This window comes from Cibotium barometz, chromosome 9, assembly GCF_041138505.1.
Source record: "Cibotium barometz isolate CiBa-2024 chromosome 9, ASM4113850v1, whole genome shotgun sequence".
NCBI classification, from domain to species: domain Eukaryota; kingdom Viridiplantae; phylum Streptophyta; class Polypodiopsida; order Cyatheales; family Cibotiaceae; genus Cibotium; species Cibotium barometz.
The window spans coordinates 6971600-6990748 of record NC_141054.1 but is presented as its reverse complement, the minus strand read 5'-3'; the positions used below and the strand labels follow the sequence as shown (position 1 = coordinate 6990748).

The 19149-nt window shown below is 41.6% G+C and overlaps 1 protein-coding gene across 1 annotated transcript; it reads right to left on the bottom strand.

The window, feature by feature from the left end:
* Window positions 1–929: 929 nt before the first annotated feature.
* On the bottom strand, window positions 930–1616 carry LOC147635205 (F-box/kelch-repeat protein At1g67480-like). Its single transcript, XM_086803255.1, has one exon. It carries the CDS (start codon window positions 1614–1616, stop codon window positions 930–932), a length of 687 nt encoding a protein of 228 aa, XP_086659381.1.
* Between the last annotated feature and the right edge of the window lie 17533 nt (window positions 1617–19149).

The window sequence follows — 19149 nt, the reverse complement described above, 5'->3', positions numbered from 1 at the left end:
TTCTTGCTAATTGCATGATAATCAACATCATGATTTGTCCGAAATCTCAGCTTATGGTCACTTCATTTCATCTTGTGTGTGTCTTACACATAATAATAGTACACACAAAACACACCTCTTACACACAAAAGGAAACATAAAACTTCACAAAACAACCAAATAGGTTACAAATAAAGCCCAAGAATTGTAGCATTGGATCCTTAACCATGTAGCTGGCAGAAAGCATTGAAAACCTTCAGCTACAAATCTAAAAGATCAAGATTTCTTGAAAAATAATTTCAAGATTTTGCAATTGACAGATGAAGCTACTTTTTCCAAAAATAAAAGAAATGCAAAGTAACGCATTTTCCCCTTGGGAAGCGTTTTTTCTACTAATATATATTAATTATCTCGCATTTTAAAAAAGTACATTTATTATTAATATACACGAGGTTCTGCTATTCATGCGTGCACGATGGCGCCCGATTGGTACCAGCTGCACTTTCCCAACGGGAGGCGATGGCACTGGGTGAAGCCCGCTCCGGCGTCATCGACCCGCCGGCGGCACATGGGCTGGTTGGCCTCTTCCAGAAGGAAAATATCCTTGCCATGGCCAAAGGCCCGCTGAGAACTCTGCCGCTGCACACTGTGCTGACAGTGGATGACGGCGCACGTGGACGTTCCAGCGCCCGACCTATTGGACGACCAGGAGCAGCAGCTGCGAGCCACCAGTGCTCTCCACCTGCCGGAGCTCCTCTCGAAGCGGCAGAAATTTTCGTCGGTGTCCACCTCATACATGAACTCTTCCGTTGCCACTAGCTGCCCGGCCGACCCCGCCGCCCGGCCGCAGCAAGTACCCGAGCTCAATGTGGTCTCTTGCATCCATACATCATGTCCCGGATCGTACACCCAGAACAAACAGGCGCTTTGCCGCTGCTCGTTGCCGTCATTCAAACTGCGGCTACCGGCGGCGAACGTCGGCAGGCAAGGCAGATATAGCATTCCTTGAAACACGACGTCTGCATCAATCCGCCCAGCCGCTTCCGGCATATTTGCGTGTCCATTTGGAAGTCGTAGACTTCCGTGGAGCGCTCCACCTTGCCGTGGGCGTTGAAACCTCCGGCGACGTAGAAAATTCCGTTGATAACGCCGCAGGCGAACATATGGCGGGGAACGCCGATAGGGGCGCCGCTTTTCCACTCATCAGTAATGGTGTTGTAGATGATGAACTGGCTGGTGGTGTCCTCTGGGCGGCGACCATGGGCTCTTGTGCAACCCAGCAATGCGAAACACTCGTTGATGGCCACGATGCGGTAGTGCTCAGGAGGGCCGACAGGAGGCCCATTATTGTTTGTAGCGTTAGGGGGGAACTTGACCTTGAAGAGGAGCTGCTTGGTGGCGAGGTCGTAGGCGGAGTAGAGCAAAGCCGCGCTGGGGGCCAGAGTTTCGGCGGACAGAACGACCAGCCAAGCGTCGGAAATGCCCAGCCTTCTTCTGTCCTGGTAGAAGCCCGGGCAACGCACCGCCCGACGCCATGCTCGGCATACTGCAGGTAAGCTCGGGTGGTAGATGCGCGGCACCTTGAGCAAGCAAAGCAGGGCTATACTGTTCGGGAGGCAGGGAATTATGAACTCCATCAAAGACTCGATCACAGGCTCAACGCCCTAGTCTAGAAGGCTAGAGTGGGGAATCGAATGGGAAATTTTCATTTTTGTCTCATATCTTCTCTTCTCTATATTATCTTAAGTTCACAAACCTATAATTTGGAAGTTGGGGAAGGGGAGGAGGAGGTTTGAAGAGGTTTGGGGAAGGGGAGGAGGAGGTTTGAAGAGGTTTGGGGAGGTTTGGGTAGCGTTTGATTCTGGAAGTCTCAAAAGAAGTGCTAAGCACAAGTTCCCAACTAGTATTTTTAAAAACATAAAGTACTTGAACGTAGATCTCCAGAGGACTAAGAAAAACCAGTATTTTCCAACATAAATACTTAAACGATGAAACTTTTAAAAGACATTGGAAAGCTTCACGTTGAAAGATACCTAGCATTGATTTCAATTCCATTTTTATTTTTTCCCACTTGCCCTTTATTCGTTTTTCTTGGGGGGGGGAATAAATGTACATATAAGTATATTACGTCAAAGTTTACATCAGGTGTAACCTCTCAAGTTACCCCGTCATCAACCCATATATCAGTAATACCAACAAAACACTTCAATGCCAGAGTTTCCAAGATAAATACAAACACTACATAGAATTGTTAAGAGGCTAACATATGAAGTTCCACATATCATCCTCCCAGACAAATGACGAGTGATCCTAGCTAATGTGATATCCAAGTTGTATGCTAGCCAATAACATAGACTCTATGGTAGTGCCCTTAGGTGTGTATTCCTCGAGCACACCCTTCCTGACCCAAACTTTGACATTGGGCCTGTTGCCAACAGGGTACTCCATGAGAGAAAAGAAAATGTAGATTGGCTGCTTGAGACCAAACATGGACAAAGAGTTTATATCTCTAAAGTTGATAACTTTCCTTTGTCCCTTTAGAGGGGAACCTTAGAATTTGGAAATATACAGCCATAGATTAGCTCCCTAGTATGTGAGTGTCCCACCTAATCAAATTGCTAGTTCTCTTTATACCTTTTGTAGCAGCTGATGAAAGAATTCTCTGTTATTCAAAAAGTTACACTTTGCAAATGAAGAACATGTTAGCTCACAATGGAGCTAAACTCACACACACATAATGCTTAATGAGAAGAACCAAGGGTGTAACGTGTGAGAGAGAATGGCTAGCTCAAAGGAGAGAGAGAGAGATAAGACTCTCTTCAAGTACAAAGGAGAAAGTACAAACAATAGCAACACCAAATAATGGATGAGGTTGCTTATATCCCAGTTAACCTTAATAAGGTGTCCATTCACACCTAGATGGCCATGGGAAAAAACCCAGTGTGACAAAAGTGCCCATGGCATTAGTACATGGCCTCATTGTAATACTACCATAATATCTAACAAACCCTCCCAATACCAATGTGGGGTTTATAGAGATTGCAGATTAGTCTCTGAAAGAAGGGATGAGTCCCAAAGCTTTGCAGAAGGCCTCAAACTTTTCATGTGATAAGGCTTTAGTGAAAAGATATGCCACATTATCATATATACTAGAATAGATTAAATTAAGCTCACCTGCATGTAGTCTCTCTTTGATATAGTGATAGTGCACTTCAATGTGCTTATTCTAGGCATGAAAGAATGGATTCCTGGCTACTACCATTACACTTTAACTATCAGTGAGAATTGGAGTAGGGGTTTCTATGAAGAGATACAAAGATCCTCCATTAATCTTCTCAACCATACACATTCAATTATCAGAGTGAATGTTGTTCTGTATTTAGCTTCATAGGATGAGGTTGTCATAGTTGGTTGCTTCTTACTTAGCCAAGAGATGCGTGGATTGCCAAGAAAGAAGTTGGACCATTGTGTATCATAATCACCTACCTAGTCAGAATCAAAGAAGGTACGCAGTTCTAAATCACCTCTCTTGGCATAGAACAATCCAAGGTCTTGAGTGCCTTGCAAGTCTTTGAAGATATGTTTAACTGCTTTCCAATGCTTAGTTCTTGGGCAATGTATAAACTTTGAAAGCTTTGACATACCAAATTGAATGTCTAGCCGTGAGTTTCGCAAAGCACTAGCAACAAACCATTACACACGTTTGGGGAATTGACATATGTATGTTTATTGAAATTTATCATAGGATAGACATGATCCTCTATAAAAAGGATATCTCTACTGACAATAATCTTCTTGTTGAGAGAATTGTAGAGATGCTAACCTTTGCTTTCTGCACTTTCAGGGGAGTTCACCTAGAAATATGTAAGTATACCACATGAGTTCAAATGAAGGGGTTTTTTAATTTAAAAATTTACGGTAAATTTACATAAATACATTTACAGAAGGGGTTTTTTTAATCAATTTTGAAAAAAAATTCGTAAGTCTATAAAGAAAAAGGGGTCATTTTATTCATGAAAAATTTACTAGTAAGGGGTTTTTTAATACCCCTTGAATGCACGTGACACATAAGGTTTCTTAGTAGTGCACCCCTCAAGTCTGCAATATAGCTAATAAAAATGCATTTCATTACCTTATCACATCAAGCTTAGTTAGGATATGAGATGGCAAATGTGCATATGCCAAACAACCAAAAACATGCATGTATTCAACCTTAGGTTTTCTATTGAACCAAGCTTCATAAGAAGTGATGGTCTTCAAAGCTTTAGTGTCAACACATATGTAGCATAAAGAACTGCTTCCATCCAAAACTTGTGTGGAAGTTGCTGACCTTTAACCATGCATCTAACCATCTCCATGAGAGTCGTATTTCTTCTCTTAGCAATGCCATTTTGCTGTGGTGATGAATAAGGAGTTGTGCATTGATGCTTAATGCCTTTTTGTGCCTAAAAGCATTAGATAGATAGTCTATCCCTCTATCTGTACGAAGAGTTTGGACTTTTAAACTAGTTTCATTCTCAACCCCAAAGCAAGAAAGTGTTGAAAAGGAGAGAATACCTATGATTTTACTTTCATGGGATAAGACTAGCCAAACTTGTTGTAATCATCCAATGAAGGTCACAAAGTAAATATTTTTGTGTAGAGAAGTTGTAGCCTCACAATAAGCATGTCAACACTAAGGAGTACAAACCCGTCTAGAGTTGTGAGACCATGCATTTCTCGCGGGAACGAAGACCTCAAGGGTGGTCAAGCTCTCAAGCTCTACCAATCCAATGCTTGGACCTCTGTAATCCAATCACATAAGAGGGAGAAGCTGGCAAGATTACTCTCTACTCTCTCTCTCTCTCTCTCTCTCTCTCTCTCTCTCTCTCTCTCTCAATCTATTTCAAACACTCTACACTTAGCTATTCTCAAGCAAGAAATAAGTAGGCATGCTCACCTCACACACACACACACTAAAGCACTCACACATTCAAGTAAGCAAACTCTACAGGACTCCATAGAGCCAAAAGCATGCATAGACATGGAAACAAGCAAGAATTAAGAATACAACAAGACAAGAAAGAATTGAGGAGCTCCCAAAATAGTAGATTATATTATCAAAAGTGACCTTCTTCCACACCCTCATAAGTAACTTATATACATGTGGGCTTTGCCCAAACTCCCACACTTATGCATCCCAAAATATGTTCTCTTTAGAATTATAAGCCTTATATGGCTGACTTCCATTACAAAGGTAGGCCCTTGGCCATATACAATAATGTGCATCACCTAAGCTAGGGTGGGGATTATAAAAAGTGTACAAAAAAGGATTAATAACCCCTTACCTAATCTAGCTTCTAGTAGCGACACCTCTTGTGTAGAGAAGTTTTAGTCTCACAACAAGCATGTCAACACCAAGAAGAACAAACCCAAACCCATATAGAGTCATGAGACGGCACATTGCTCGTGGGAAAACAGAGACCTTAAGGGTGGTCAAGCCCTCAAGCCTACTGATCCAATGCTTGGACCTCCATAATCCAATCACACAAGAGGAAGAAGCTAGCAAATTTCCTCTCTCTCTCTCTCTCTCTCTCTCTCTCTCTCTCTCTCTCTTTCACACACACACTCAAGTACTCACACATGCAAGCAAGCAAACTCCATAAGATTCCATAGCCAAAAACATGGATAGACATGGAGGCAAGCAAAAATTAAGAAGAGAACAAGACAAGCAAGAATTGAAGAGCTTCCAAGCTTGAGCTCAATATTAGATTTTATTATCAAAAGTGACCTTCCACACTCTCATAAGTTACTTATATACATGTGGACTTTTCTTCTCGGACACCCACACTTATGGGGTGCCCAATACATGTTCTCTTTATATGTACAAGCCTTATATGCCCAACTTCCATTATAGAGGTGGGCCCTTGGCCATATATAATTTGAATCACCTAAGCTAGGGTGGGGATTACAAAAACTGTATGAAAAAGGTGTAATAACACCCTACCTAGTCTAGATTCCATCCTCGGAAGCATTACTGGTGGGACGATGAGTGGGGTGAGTGAAAAGTTCCTGATGGCATCATGTCAAAGTAGAGGATTTATAGAAAAGGGTTAAAAAATATTTGACATGCTGCACTAGAAAAATTATGTCATAAAACATTCCTCAAACATCCTTTGATGATAGGATAGGTAGTACATGATGTGCTCATAGTAGCTGTATATCTACCTCAAAGATGGGCTGATGGCAAAATCGAAGGCTAATTTCTACACTTCACTTCCATGATTAATGTGCCACCCCTAAGAGCTTTTCACCTTGTAGATCCTTTGAGGTAGGTAGCCAATGTGTGGAAGATCTTACACATGGCTTGGACATGTAGGTCCTTAGAAATGTTGTGCTTGCCTATGAACATGCTCATCACCTCAAGTAGGGAAGATTTGAAAAGTTGATCAAAAATGATTTTGTAGCCTGCCTCTCAAAGTAATGAATATATTCTCTTGAATTGGCATGTATTATGGATCTATTCTTTGTTGGGTTGGTGCCTTGCGGTAGTAAGTATTCATGTATTGGGGGCCTTTGGAAAACCAAACGAGCCTCCAAGCCGGCTAGTTCTCCATTGTGCTTTTGGTGAAAAAGTTTTCTTTGATTGGTTTGTGATAGCCAACCCTCTCATGTTCTAAGTGATCCATGTTACATTGCTACTATCTTGACTCCAAGTATTCTTTCAGTAGAGGCAACTACATTTTGTAGATGTTGGGAGTCATAAGAGTCTGCACTCTGTTGGTAAGCAATGGTGTAAATGAAATTGTTGTGTCTTAGGATCTCTAAAGAAGGTTAAATTATAGGTTTTTCAAGTTGTTTCCCCTCCTCATCTGAACTTTCTTCTCTTATGCTTTCCTCAAGTTCTAGTAATAGAGTGTGCCATGTGATTACGAGCTCTGGCCATGGATCTTTCTTGAGAACAACCATCATAAATGCTTTGGGTATCTTAAATGTTCTTTGGTTTGGGTAGTTATAATGCTTTCCTCATGTTCCAGTAATAGAGTGTGCCATGTGATTGCGAGCTCTGACCATGGATCTTTCTCGAGAACAACCATCAGAAATGCTTTGGGTATCTTAAATGTTCTTTGGTTTGGGTAGTTATAATGCTTACTTTGTGGGCTTGTGGGAGATGGTAGATCCGAGAAAAATCAAATTGTTTTACGGTATGTCCAGCCTGTTCCACTTCCTTCAGTTTCTATGTCCTTGGCTAATTTCTAGTTTCTCCTTGTCGTCTTGCTAGCCCTAGGAGTCTTTCTCTATCTCTGGATCTGGCTTTTGATCTCGTGACCCTTTGCTATCCTCATCTTTGTTATGTTTGGTATCTTTGCCATATTTCTTCTCCCTCTTCTCTTCATTTCCCCCCCTTTTGTCTTTATCCTCTTCTTCTTTCCCTTCCTTGGATCCATCTGAATCTTTCCTAGTTGTCTTTGTGCTTCTCTAAATGCTCTAGCTGTTCTTTTAGCTATCTAAGTTCTTTATATGGGATGGTTTTGGGATTTGCAATGTGCTCCATCTCGAAGAAATAAGCATTTTCTTCTATTTCCAATTTCAATCATTTGTGGACTTGGATGTAGAGCAACAAAAAATTTGCGAGTTCATAGGTCGGGTATGCCATTTTTGTTCACTTGCGAGACGATAAGCCTTGGTGATCAACCTCTTCCTTATGCCCTTAAGCCATTTTAGATCCACTTGGCATCATACGGCCATATCCATTGGCACTCTAGCTATGTATTTATCAATTGTAAGCTTGATGCAATCTTCGTCTAAATCCAGAGGTGCCTTTTCAAATAAGAATACCCATGCAATGAAATTTGCTATCATGGGTTATAAATCTACAAAGTTTTGCAAGGCCAAGGTACCTTGAAAGAACATCATGGTGACATGGTCTTCTAGTGCCTAGGGTACCTGCCTACATGGCATGGCATAAATTACAATCAAGAGAGGAGCTTGTTGGAGCAACATCCCTTGGTAAATAAATGTGAGGCACCCCAAGCTGTATCTAATTAGCTTCATGTGATTGTGTGCACACTTTCTGCCACATAGGAGGTCAGGGAGCATCAAACAATAATATCATTAAAAATATATTTTCCATAGGGTAAGAATTGATGTGGAACTTAAGCTTTAGCATCCCTTTACATTCATCAATAAAGGCCTGAGACAGTTTGTACCATAGCTTTTGTTGGATCAAGGGCAAGTTTTCCTAATGTGTCTCATATGACATTAAGTTTCTTCCTGTTCCTATACTATATCCAATAGGCAAGTCTAGCTATTGTCTCCTTGTTAACAAGGAAGTCTAAGAAAATCCTTGTGAGCTTCACCTCTTCCTCCTCATTATCCTCACTTTTAAAGGTGCTACTAAGCTCATGGCCTGCACTGAAGCCTTGGATTGGTAGTGTTGTGGCTTCATTTTGAGGCTTGGTCTCCATTTTTTGCTCCCCTTTCCCTCATGGGATAAGGTCTATTTTGAGATCTCTCATATTATGCCTCTAATTAGCTTTATTTAGTTTTCATCCTCTTCATGAAGCTTAGTTCTCGTGGCTCGATTATCATAGCTTTGATTAACTTCATATAGTTTCCATTCTCTTCATGAAGCTTAGTTCTCGTGCTAGATGCCATCTTTAAATCCCCTTTGATGTTTTTCTGTGAGTCTCTTAACCTTGGATGGTCATGTTCATGTTTTGATCTCATTCCTCTTGGCAGTATAACTACCAATGGAATGGTGTTTATAACTCTTCTCCCTTCCTCAAGAGTATGAGCATGAGCACTATATTTTGCTAGTCCAATGATAGGTTGAGGATTCATGGTAGTTACATGCCTTGGCTCGAGTCTAGGTGGTAATGGTCAACAAGATGATAGGTTTAGGAGTCATGGTGGTGGGCAGTTACATGTCTTGGTTTGACTCTTGGTTCAAATCTAGATGGTAAGGGCGCACATGATAATTTTTCATCCCCATAGTCTTGTACCCCTAATGATGTTTCTCCTTGAGGTTTTGGAGGTACAACTATTGTATGTGTCACAGGGTATCCATCGACAACAACTGGTATCCCACTAGTCATTATAGGTATGCTTGCAACATTATGTTCCTAGCTTCTTAGTTTATTTGATCCTTGTTATGGGTGAATATATATAATGGGCTCTACAAGGGTAGCACTTTTGGTTCTCTCAAGAGGCATTGATTCCCTTTGCATGGATCTGGCCTCTAATGGAACTTGATGCTCCTCTCAATCGGATCTACAATTTGGTTCTTCATTGGGTTAGAATGAGAAGTCACATCTAGTCACTCGACTACTAAGTTTTGAAGTTATCTCTACTTGGGAGATCCTTCCTTCTTTATCTCTTGAGGCCTTCTTGTCCTTGGTCAGTTTGGTGGGCGAGAAGACTCCCCCGTGCTTAGACCTTTCACTATCCCTTGCCTCCTTGCATTAATTTTTGGGTGATAAGTGTTACCCTCTTTGTTAAAGTACATGGTTTGGTTGGTGGCTTCGTTTCCTAACCATGGGATCCATCCAAATCCTTATGTGTACTTGGTTGTCTAGAGAATGAGGCTCAACTCAGAAAGAGAAAGGCCCAGAGATTAGGCAGAGTACAATATGGCACTGCAGAAGCAAATAGAGGAGTCACGTCCAGTGGCAAAAAGGGTACGGAAAACCCAGAAGACCAGGCTGTAGTGGGTGCTGGAGCTGTGTGAAGCAAAAGAAGAGGCTGCCAATATACAAGCAGAACTCGGTGAAGGCTGATGCGGAATTAACGGACAACCCAAAGATGTTACCGATCGGTGTGCCAAGGAAAGAGCGCAAAGAGCTGCTGGTTGAGGTTCGAAAGCTATAGGATGCCAACCAACCTCTAAAAAAAGAAAATGTGTGCCTAAAAGACAAGCTAGCAAAAAGGTCAGCAGCCCCATGGGCTAGCACAAATAACCCCTTCTTTGAGGCCTCCCATATCATGTTCTCATAACTATTGAAGGCTAACAAAGAATTGCCAACATGCTTTCAGAATGGAGACACAATAAGTTGTATACTGACTAGGAATACCCTTCCTCCAAACCATCCATGCTCTCCGTTCTCTCAGACTCCGGAGGGAAGGAAGATGATGCCACCAAGGATGCAACCACCAACCAGCGCCAATGTCTGGAAGTGGGGCACCGAAGATCCAGATGTGGAAAAGACACAAAGCCCCCTTCCAAAACATCTAGCAGAATACGAAGAAGCCACACCATTTGAGTGGATGCCTATCCCATTACAGAAAAGGAAATTCTAAGGCAGACCCCACTTTGATCGATGGTGAGAGTTTTTGACCTGCAAACTCTGTAGACCGACAACAGAGGTCTTGGGTGCTCAAAATACAAGCGAAGCGATGAGCTATGGTGGATCAAATGCAAGAATCAACATCATTAACAAAGTGATTAGATGATGATTAAGATGAGATTAGTGCACAATTAACTCATAGCTTAAGTTAGGTATGGATACTCAAAAACCAACAAATTCTCATTAGGCCAATGCCTCAATTTATAGAGTTTACATCCACAAGATGCCAAGCATCTAATCCCACTGATCTCTCCTTGATTCACTCCACCTCTTTTGCTTGATTCTCTCCACCTCTTCACTTTTCCCACAATATCTCCACACATCCTAAATCTTCTCATGGTACCCTTTATTCTCTCCTAGTAGATACCTCTCACCTTTTCATTGCTACTCACTCATTTACAGTCTCTCTTTTACAGCCTCTTGCTAAGGGCTTTTTCCCGCACACACCCATTCACTTGTATATTTCAACACCTCACCTCAAGTGAATAATCCTAGCACACCTGGACCCTATACCAAGTTTCCCTCTTACTTGGTAGCCCACGACCACTGCCTCAAGTCCCTAAACTCATAGTCCTTGACACTCTCTCTCTCTCTCTCTCTCTCTCTCTCTCTCTCTCTCTCTCTCTCCAAGGCTACTACAAGTGCTCATGACCTTGACTAAAGTGCTCACACATACATCTACCACATGGCCTACATCATCGATGGCTCGGAGGTGGTTTTACTATGTTGGGGCAGGTTACATTGGGTTGTGGGGTTTCTCTCTCTCTCTCTCTCTCTCTCTCTCTCTGATGATCTGACTCCACTTCCTTAGGAGTCTCCATCATAAAGTTTGTTGATATCGTTCCTTCTCCACTCGGTTTGCTGTAGCAGTCTCTTGCCATGTGTCCTGGCTTCCCATGGTTGTGGCAAGTGAAGGTCCTTCTTCCTCCTCCTCTACCTCTTCCTCGTCCTCATCCTCTCGTGAGAATCCTCCTAGGGTGAAAAATGCTTTTTCCTCTCCCGCTGTTGAGTCCACCCATTTCTTCTCTTTGACCTTGGTCTCTTGCTCTAGAAGGCTCCTTCTATCTCATGCAGCTTCAATTCAGGTACATTCTTTAAGGTTGCCACAATCTTTTCATATTCACCTTTGTCCACACTCTTCAAAAGCACTTCTAGTGCCTCATCATCTTCTGCCTTCTTACCAATGGCTCATATTCAGGTACATTCTTTAAGGTTGCCACAATCTTTTCATATTCACCTTTGTCCACACTCTTCAAAAGCACTTCTAGTGCCTCATCATCTTCTTACCAATGGCTGCCAGTTGTTGCTTAATGCTTTTGTATTTGTTCAAGTGTGTGATTAAAGGTTTGTTTTCCTTCATGTCAAGTTTGTAGAATTGCATTAACAAATTTATCTTTGAATTTTTTTCTTGAGTGCCAAATAATTTATTGAGTTCATCCTATGCATCTTTTGCCCATTGTATCCCTGTGATGTGGTGAATGATTTCATCATTTAAACTAAGTGCGATGAGTCCTAATGCTTTCTCATTCCTGATTTTTCGCTCATTTTCCCTAATCACCTCTGGGCATTCATCTCTTCCCTCAACTAGCCCCCCACAGATTTTTCCTCATGAGCAAATACATGGTTTTTGTTTGCCGCCATGTATAAAACTGCTCCCCATTAAATTTAGCCATCTCTTGTGCCCTACTCATGATGATGATGTGAAGGGGTTCTTACCTCTTGATCCAATTCAAGATTCAAGGGCAGTGTCTACCCTTTTACAACTCAATCTAGTGTTTAGGTGATGATTACAACAGATTTATCAGCATAAATTCACCAAAAATTACATAAAGCCAAGGCTAAGAAATCTATACTGAATGGTTGGAGTATCAAACCATCTTCAAAATATAATCTAAAGTGATAGGGATCTGTATCAGATACCTAATGGTAAATTTGAACCCTCAATTGTACCAAAATACAGTGATTAGTGTTGATTAATCACTAATTAGTAAAATAATCCCTTGTTTTGTGTGCAAAAAATAGAGTGTGCGGGGAGACCAGATCTGGGGCCTTAGAGTTCAAATGGCTCAACTCCTTTCAAATCCATCAATAGCAATTAGTCTAGTAGAGGATCAAGCCAAGAAACAAAAGATTTGACCAAACATTGAATGCTTAATCTCTGTTTTACCAAAGTCACTTGTTGCAGATTTCATGCAGAGCTTGATTCCACTTTTTCTTAAAGAATTTCACAAATCTGACATCACCTGCATGTAGAGCACCCTTGAAAACCCTTGGGGCTAAGAGGAATTAGACCAATTACTTCTCTGTAAGTGTATATCTGAGATTTTCTTCAAAAAGGAGACGCCTGCAAATTCACAAAAATCTGGAGCAGCCGGCTTTAGCGATTTGACTTGATGGGCCGGTGCATGGGTAGCTTGGCTAGGTGGGGCTAGAAGCTTGAAGCCTATTGTTAAGGCTAGAGGGAGAGGGAGCTCCTCCACCAGCTGGGGGTGCAGAGAATGGTTGAAAATTGACTAAATTTTTTATTATCTCCTAATCCTAATTAATAGAGTGATTAATAGAGTGATTAGCAAGATAATAAGCTCATAAATTGGATGGATCCTAACAAGGCTCTGATACCATGTTAAAATGCAAGCAAAGTGATGAGCTATGGTGGATCAAATGCAAGAATCAACATCATTAATAAAGTGATTAGATAATGATTAAGATGAGATTAGTGAGCAATTAAGATGAGATTAGTGAGCAATTAATTGATAGCTTAATGTAGGCATGGATACTCAAAAACCAATAAATTCTCATTTGGCCAATGCCTCAATTTATAGAGTTTACATCCACAAGATGCCAAGCATTTAATCCCACTGATCTCTCCTTGATTCACTCCACCTCTTTTGCTTAATTCTCTCCACCTCTTCACTTTTCCCAGAATATCTCCACACATCCTAAATCTTCTCATGCTACCCTTTATTCTCTCCTAGTAGATACCTCTCACCTTTTCATTGCTACTCACTCATTTACAGTCTCTCTTTTATTACAGCCTCTTGCTAAAGACTTGTTCTCGTGCACACCCATTCACTTGTATATTTCAACACAGAAGAGCCAAGAAATAAGGCTAAAGAGGATGCATAAGCATGCTACTTACTTAGATAATGTATACATTTCGGACTGTAGTCCTCCAAAAATTTCCATAAGGTTTAAAGATAAATTTTTCAAGGGAACAGGTTCCAGAGCAAATGCTCCAACACCGGGTGTGCTAGGTGTTGCGCCCTACGGCTCAGTGATAGAGTGCACAATTGGACCACTTCTCATGTCATGAGCACCAAACGTTCCAGGTGTTGTGCCCAATGGCTCAATGGTGACAAAGTGCATAGTCAGACCACTTCCCATGTCATGAGCACCACCTCGGTACTACACGTGTGAAGGTGGCAGGTTGTAACCACCAGAATAGTCATTGCCAAGATCAAGAAGACAAAGCTTAAACGGGTGGTTGATCACTACTGCAAGGAAGTTGCATGCTGCTAATAGCTCACAGAGCTAATAGTTGACAGCCAGTAGTGAGAAGTCAAACATGGTCATAGTCCTTAGGAAGTAGTAGTCTCTATGTTGAGTAGTTGCTTTGTAATGATCCTCAATGATTCTAGAAGTAATCCAGTAAGTAAAGAGCAATGTTGCCATTCATTATGTCTATGTGTTAATCTCTCTAATGTGTTGAATAAGAGTGTTGTGTCTTTGTTTTAATAAACATGTTGCCATTCATTATGTCTATGTGTTAATCTCTCTAATGTGTTGTCTTTGTTTTAATAAACATGTTGTGCACTAGAGAGAGAGTGAGAGAGTTATGTAGCAGAGTGAGAGTAGAGTGAGAGTGTGTGGAGTTCTAAAGCGGAGCAGTGTTTTGAGTGTCCCCATGACCACTCTAGAGATGGTGTTCGAATCCAGAAGCTTTGGTGGGTGGATACTTGCCTCCCACGGCATTGCTTGACTGGTTTGCTACTTCAGACTGTTGTCTTGCCATTCCATCAGTGAGAAACAAGTATTTGTGGGTGGTGAGGCCACTTTGGGTTTCCATTGAAGGGTTGGTAAAAACTGTGGAGTGACAAGACTAGGGAGTTGGTGCCTTTGTGATTTGGGGACCCAAATGTGGCAATTTCCCTCATAGTAATGTTGAGCTTGAAGTAGAGTTTTTGGGATCCATTTGTTGGGAAAGGCTACGCATTTTGGCCTTTGTTTTCCTATACCCTATGGGCTTGGGTTTGTCAAATTGGTTGCCTACGCTCTCTTGCAAGAGGAGGGACAAGGAGCTTGGGGTGCCCATATATGAAGATGGCAGGTGGATCGTCGGGGGATCCACAGCGTGGAAGTACCATCATAATACCCTTGCACTGTTAGAAGCTTTTTAGGTACCCACTGTTGAGAAGGTTTGCCATGTGTGTGTGTTTGTTTAGTATTATTAGAAGGGTTAGTCTAGTTAGTTTTCTGTGGGGAGTTAATAGCTTGGCTGGTTTTTGAGAGTTGGAATTGGGCTATTGCCAAGTGGGGAGGATGTGAGAGGCAGTGGTGTGTTTGGAGTGATGAGCAGCCTCTTTTTGAGCAGTATGGATTTTTGGGGATTGGAGGGTGGAATGATGGTGGTGAGTGGAGGAGTGACTTCTTGGCATGAGGGAGCAGCAGGTACGAGTTCTTGGTGGTGGTGAGTGGAGGGTGGAATGATGATGGTGAGTGGAGGAGTGACTTCTTGGCATGAGGGTGGAATGATGGTGGTGAGTGGAGGGTGGAATGATGGTGGTGAGTGGAGGAGTGACTTCTTGGCATGAGGAACTAGTAGGTACGAGTTCTTCATCCGTCATGGGGACTATAACTTGGTTGGAGGCCAGCTATAGGGTAGCCGTCCTTGCGTCCCAATCTATGTTGCACACCGATTGTGTCCCATCCAACCTCTTTCGAGAAGTATCACTTCACACATGGTTCTTACAAGCATCACATAAAACTTCCCTTCCAAGGGATTATTTCCAATGTGGAACAAAAGTGTGAATGTGCCTAAATAGTGAACTTCTTAAGATGCCACTATTGTGACTATGGCAGGAGTCCATTGAAATGTCTACAAATTGGGCCATGTTGACCACTATATTTTTCTACAAGTTTGGCTTACCGCGCTTTAGCCTCTTGTTGGGTTGCTTGTTTCATTTCTTCGGTCATTTTTTCTTTGTTTTTTGTCTCATGAATGGCTCGTAGGGTGGTTTTGGTTAATGGGCCATAGTAGTGTTTTAATTTGCTACCGTTGTCACTTCTAGAGGGGTGATAAGAGCATTGTTATTTTGTCCTTGATGTGCTCAAAAGTCTCCATTGCCGATGTGTGTATTGGTTCTTGAATTTATTTCTCAAATGTTGTTGAGGCAGTAGGAAAGACTGCTGATTGGTTGCTTGAACAGACAAGCTCTTGTGTTGGTGCTGAATGCACGAGAGTGGTTGAGTGATTTGCTTGCTGTTTTGCTGTTGCTTGGGCCTCCATTCTTGTTGAACTTTAGGTAAAGTTGTTGGGATTGAAGTCGATGGTGAGGTCATTGCTTGTAGGGATGAGTTTAGGTTGTCCCAATGACACCCAAGTGTCTATTGTTCACGATGTTATGACTAGCTCATGAGACCCAAGTGTCTATTGTTTGCGCTTAACATCATTGCCTCTAAGGAAATCCAGCTATACCATGATAGAATCTTCCAAAGGAACCATGGGTATTTCGGTTATTGTTTCGGCTTCAGATTCCGTTTTCGTTTCATACTCCCATTCACTTTCATCCTCTGTTTGGGTCTCAGCTTTTTTAAGAGTACCCAATGTGTACACTAGCACACTTGGCCCTCTGACAATTCTTAATGAGGTCTGTTTGGAAACTTGAGAATCCTTACAGTCCTGTTTTATGGAGTTCGTTATGTCCTTGTATAACTCAAGTTGAGCCCTTAAAGGTGCAAGTGCTGATGTAATGCTGGCTTTATTATGAGAGAAGAGCATTCCTCCGAATGAGGTTTTGAGAGATTGTTTTAATCTTGTAAGGGAATTATCAAATTCTTCACGTGCCTTCTCAAGCATATAGTTCGTACAATCTGTCTCAAATGACTCTTCTGTAGAGAGAGTGTCTTCCTCTTGAAAGGGGAAGCAATACTCCTTTGGGCTTTGTATTTGGTTGCTGTTTTAAGATTGGCATTATGAGGCTCAATCACAATCGACAACCCTGTAAGACATTCAACCAAGCTAAGCATGCTCTCCTGAGCTTACTTTTTATGTTCCGCATATGTCATGTGATTATAAATATCCATTTAGGGTGGTTGGGTGGGTTCTAGTTTCTTGATTGGTCTATGTGGTGCCTTGAGCGAAGAGTAAGAACTTGTTTCATCCTCACTTAGTGATGTACCAGAACTTAGTGATGTTTCATCCTCACTTAGTGATGTACCAAAACTTGTTTCATTCTCTTTCTTTGGTTTGTCAGTTTTTCATTATGTTTACCCATGCGACAAGATCGAATTTTCTTGTGGGTTTTTGTATCATGGTGTCACACATATGGGTGTTGAGGTTTGTGTGTGGTGGTTTTTGAGGTGGATGCTTCTACATCATGTATAGCTTTTGGCTCTTTTGTGTTTATGTCCCCTTTTGGGTTTATGTCCTCTATAGGCTCCTTTTCCTTGTCTTTTAATTCGACCTTGGTTTCGACAGTTTGTTGTCCTTTGTTTTTCTTGGTTTTAGAAGGTTCTGCTACTCCTTTTGGATTCTATTTTGAAGCATGTTCTTCTACCCATGTTGAGGTATTGTCTTTTGCGTTCCTTTTTACTGTTTCTCGTGCATTGGCTTGTAAGTGTGTACACATTCAAGGGCACCGTGGCCAATTGCCCATTTTGTACACTTAAGATGTTAAGAGTTGTATTTTGTAAGACAAGTTGCATTGAAGCAACTCATCTTAGGAAATCTTGGAACATGTGATCAATGCCACATTGTTCATACATTGGTCCGCAAGGTGTCAATGACTATGGGCATAGAAGTATTCCAAATTATGCAGTCTGCCACCTTGTGAGGTCCACGACAATAAAAACACTGAAGTGTCAGATTAACTGCTTCCTGAGCAGTTTCTACCCTTTGGACTGTTTCTATTTGGTGCACAGGAGATGGAGGTTTTGAGTCCATTGGTGGATGAAGCGGGATACTTTTTAGTATCATGGTCAAAGGTTTTACAATATATCAGTTTCTACCCTTTGGACTGTTTCTGTTTGGTGCACGAGAGATGGAGGTTTTGAGTCCATTGGTGGATGAAGCGGGACACTTTTTAGTATCATGGTCAAAGGTTTTACAATATATGCAGTATAGAAGAACAGGTGCCTTATATGCACAATGAGGATTAGGATGATCGTAGTGATTACACTCAACACAAGGCATGGTCAAAGGTTTTACAATATATGCAGTATAGAAGAACAGGTGCCTTGTATGCACAATGAGGATTAGGATGATCGTAGTGATTACACTCAACACAAGGCATTTCATTCCTCACTTTTAGAGGCATTAAGGATGTCTGGTTTTGAAGGTTTTCATCCTCTCTTAGAGATGTTGGCTGTAAGGTTTTAAGCAAGGTTGCATAAAATTATGAGAATGTCAATTCCAAGATCGATCTTTCTTTTGCCAATTGCTTCACTTGGTTTAGATCGATCTTTCTTTTGCCATTGCTTCACTTGGTTTAGATCGATCTTTCTTTTGCCAATTGCTTCACTTGGTTTAAATCGATCTTTCTTTTGCCATTGCTTCACTTGGTTTAGATGAGGAACACCTTGTAGCATGATCATCTTCTAGCATGTTATCATCTAAATGTGTTGCTTCTTTACAATATTGATCAAATGTTTCCGGATTGGTTACGATGATCAAGTTGTGTAAGCTGTTATTCTTTAAGCCCATCATGAATTAACTCTTCAATTGAACATCGTTTAATTTTTTCCATGACTCACAACCTGAGTCCAAGAGTTTTATCCTAAGGATAAAATCTCTAATGGATTCATTTGGTTGACGCTCAATTGAATAGAGTTGTGTCACTACACTCCACCGATCACCTTGTCTGGAAAAGCCATGTATAAAGGCTGATTTCAAGGTTTTGAAATCATTGTGATGAACCATCGACTAGCTTTTCCCTCTATGCATAAGTTCAACGCATGTACCTTAGTGGGGTAGTTGGGATTTCCAAAGGCTTCACATCTCTATTCAAACATTTGAATGAATCGAATAGGGTCTGTTGTTCCGTCATATTTGCCCATAATTTTGGAATGTACGGTCGTATTTCTGTATGTGTCTCTAAGGCCGTATGTGAGTGCTCTTGTTGGAAGAGACTCAGTGAGTCCTTGGGCCACCCCCCTTCCTAGACTAGTCAATATGTCCAAGGTGTGGGCATCTAGGAGAAAGGGTTGGTACTTATAGGATTTGCCGGAATGTTAGGGAAGGGGCCAAAGCCCGGCGAGATGGAAGTGATAGGGGGTGTAAAACCTGATGACACGCTGGTTATAGGCATGGCCAATAGCATTGGGAGGTGAATTTGTGGCATAGATCTCAATGGCTCAAAGATGTCAGCCATTGGGTGTGATCCCTGGCAATCCCTCTATCGTGGCCATGTCAGAATGCCTAAATGCTCCTTAATGAGCAATCACATTTTTTTTTTACTTTTTATACTTTCCCACAACCCGTTATAGCCTCAAGACGCTTGGCGTACTCTTCATTGGATCAAACGGGTGTCCGTTTGTCCTAATTAGCTTAGGCGCTATACGCACGTGAATGACCTCTTAGAGATATTTTTTCAAAAAAAGCATATGCTAGGAACTTCCCAGAGGAAGA

Coding starts and splice junctions, on each gene's coding strand:
- LOC147635205 (XM_086803255.1), bottom strand. CDS start 1,616: ATGGAGTTCATAATTCCCTGCCTCCCGAACAGTATAGCCCTGCTTTGC.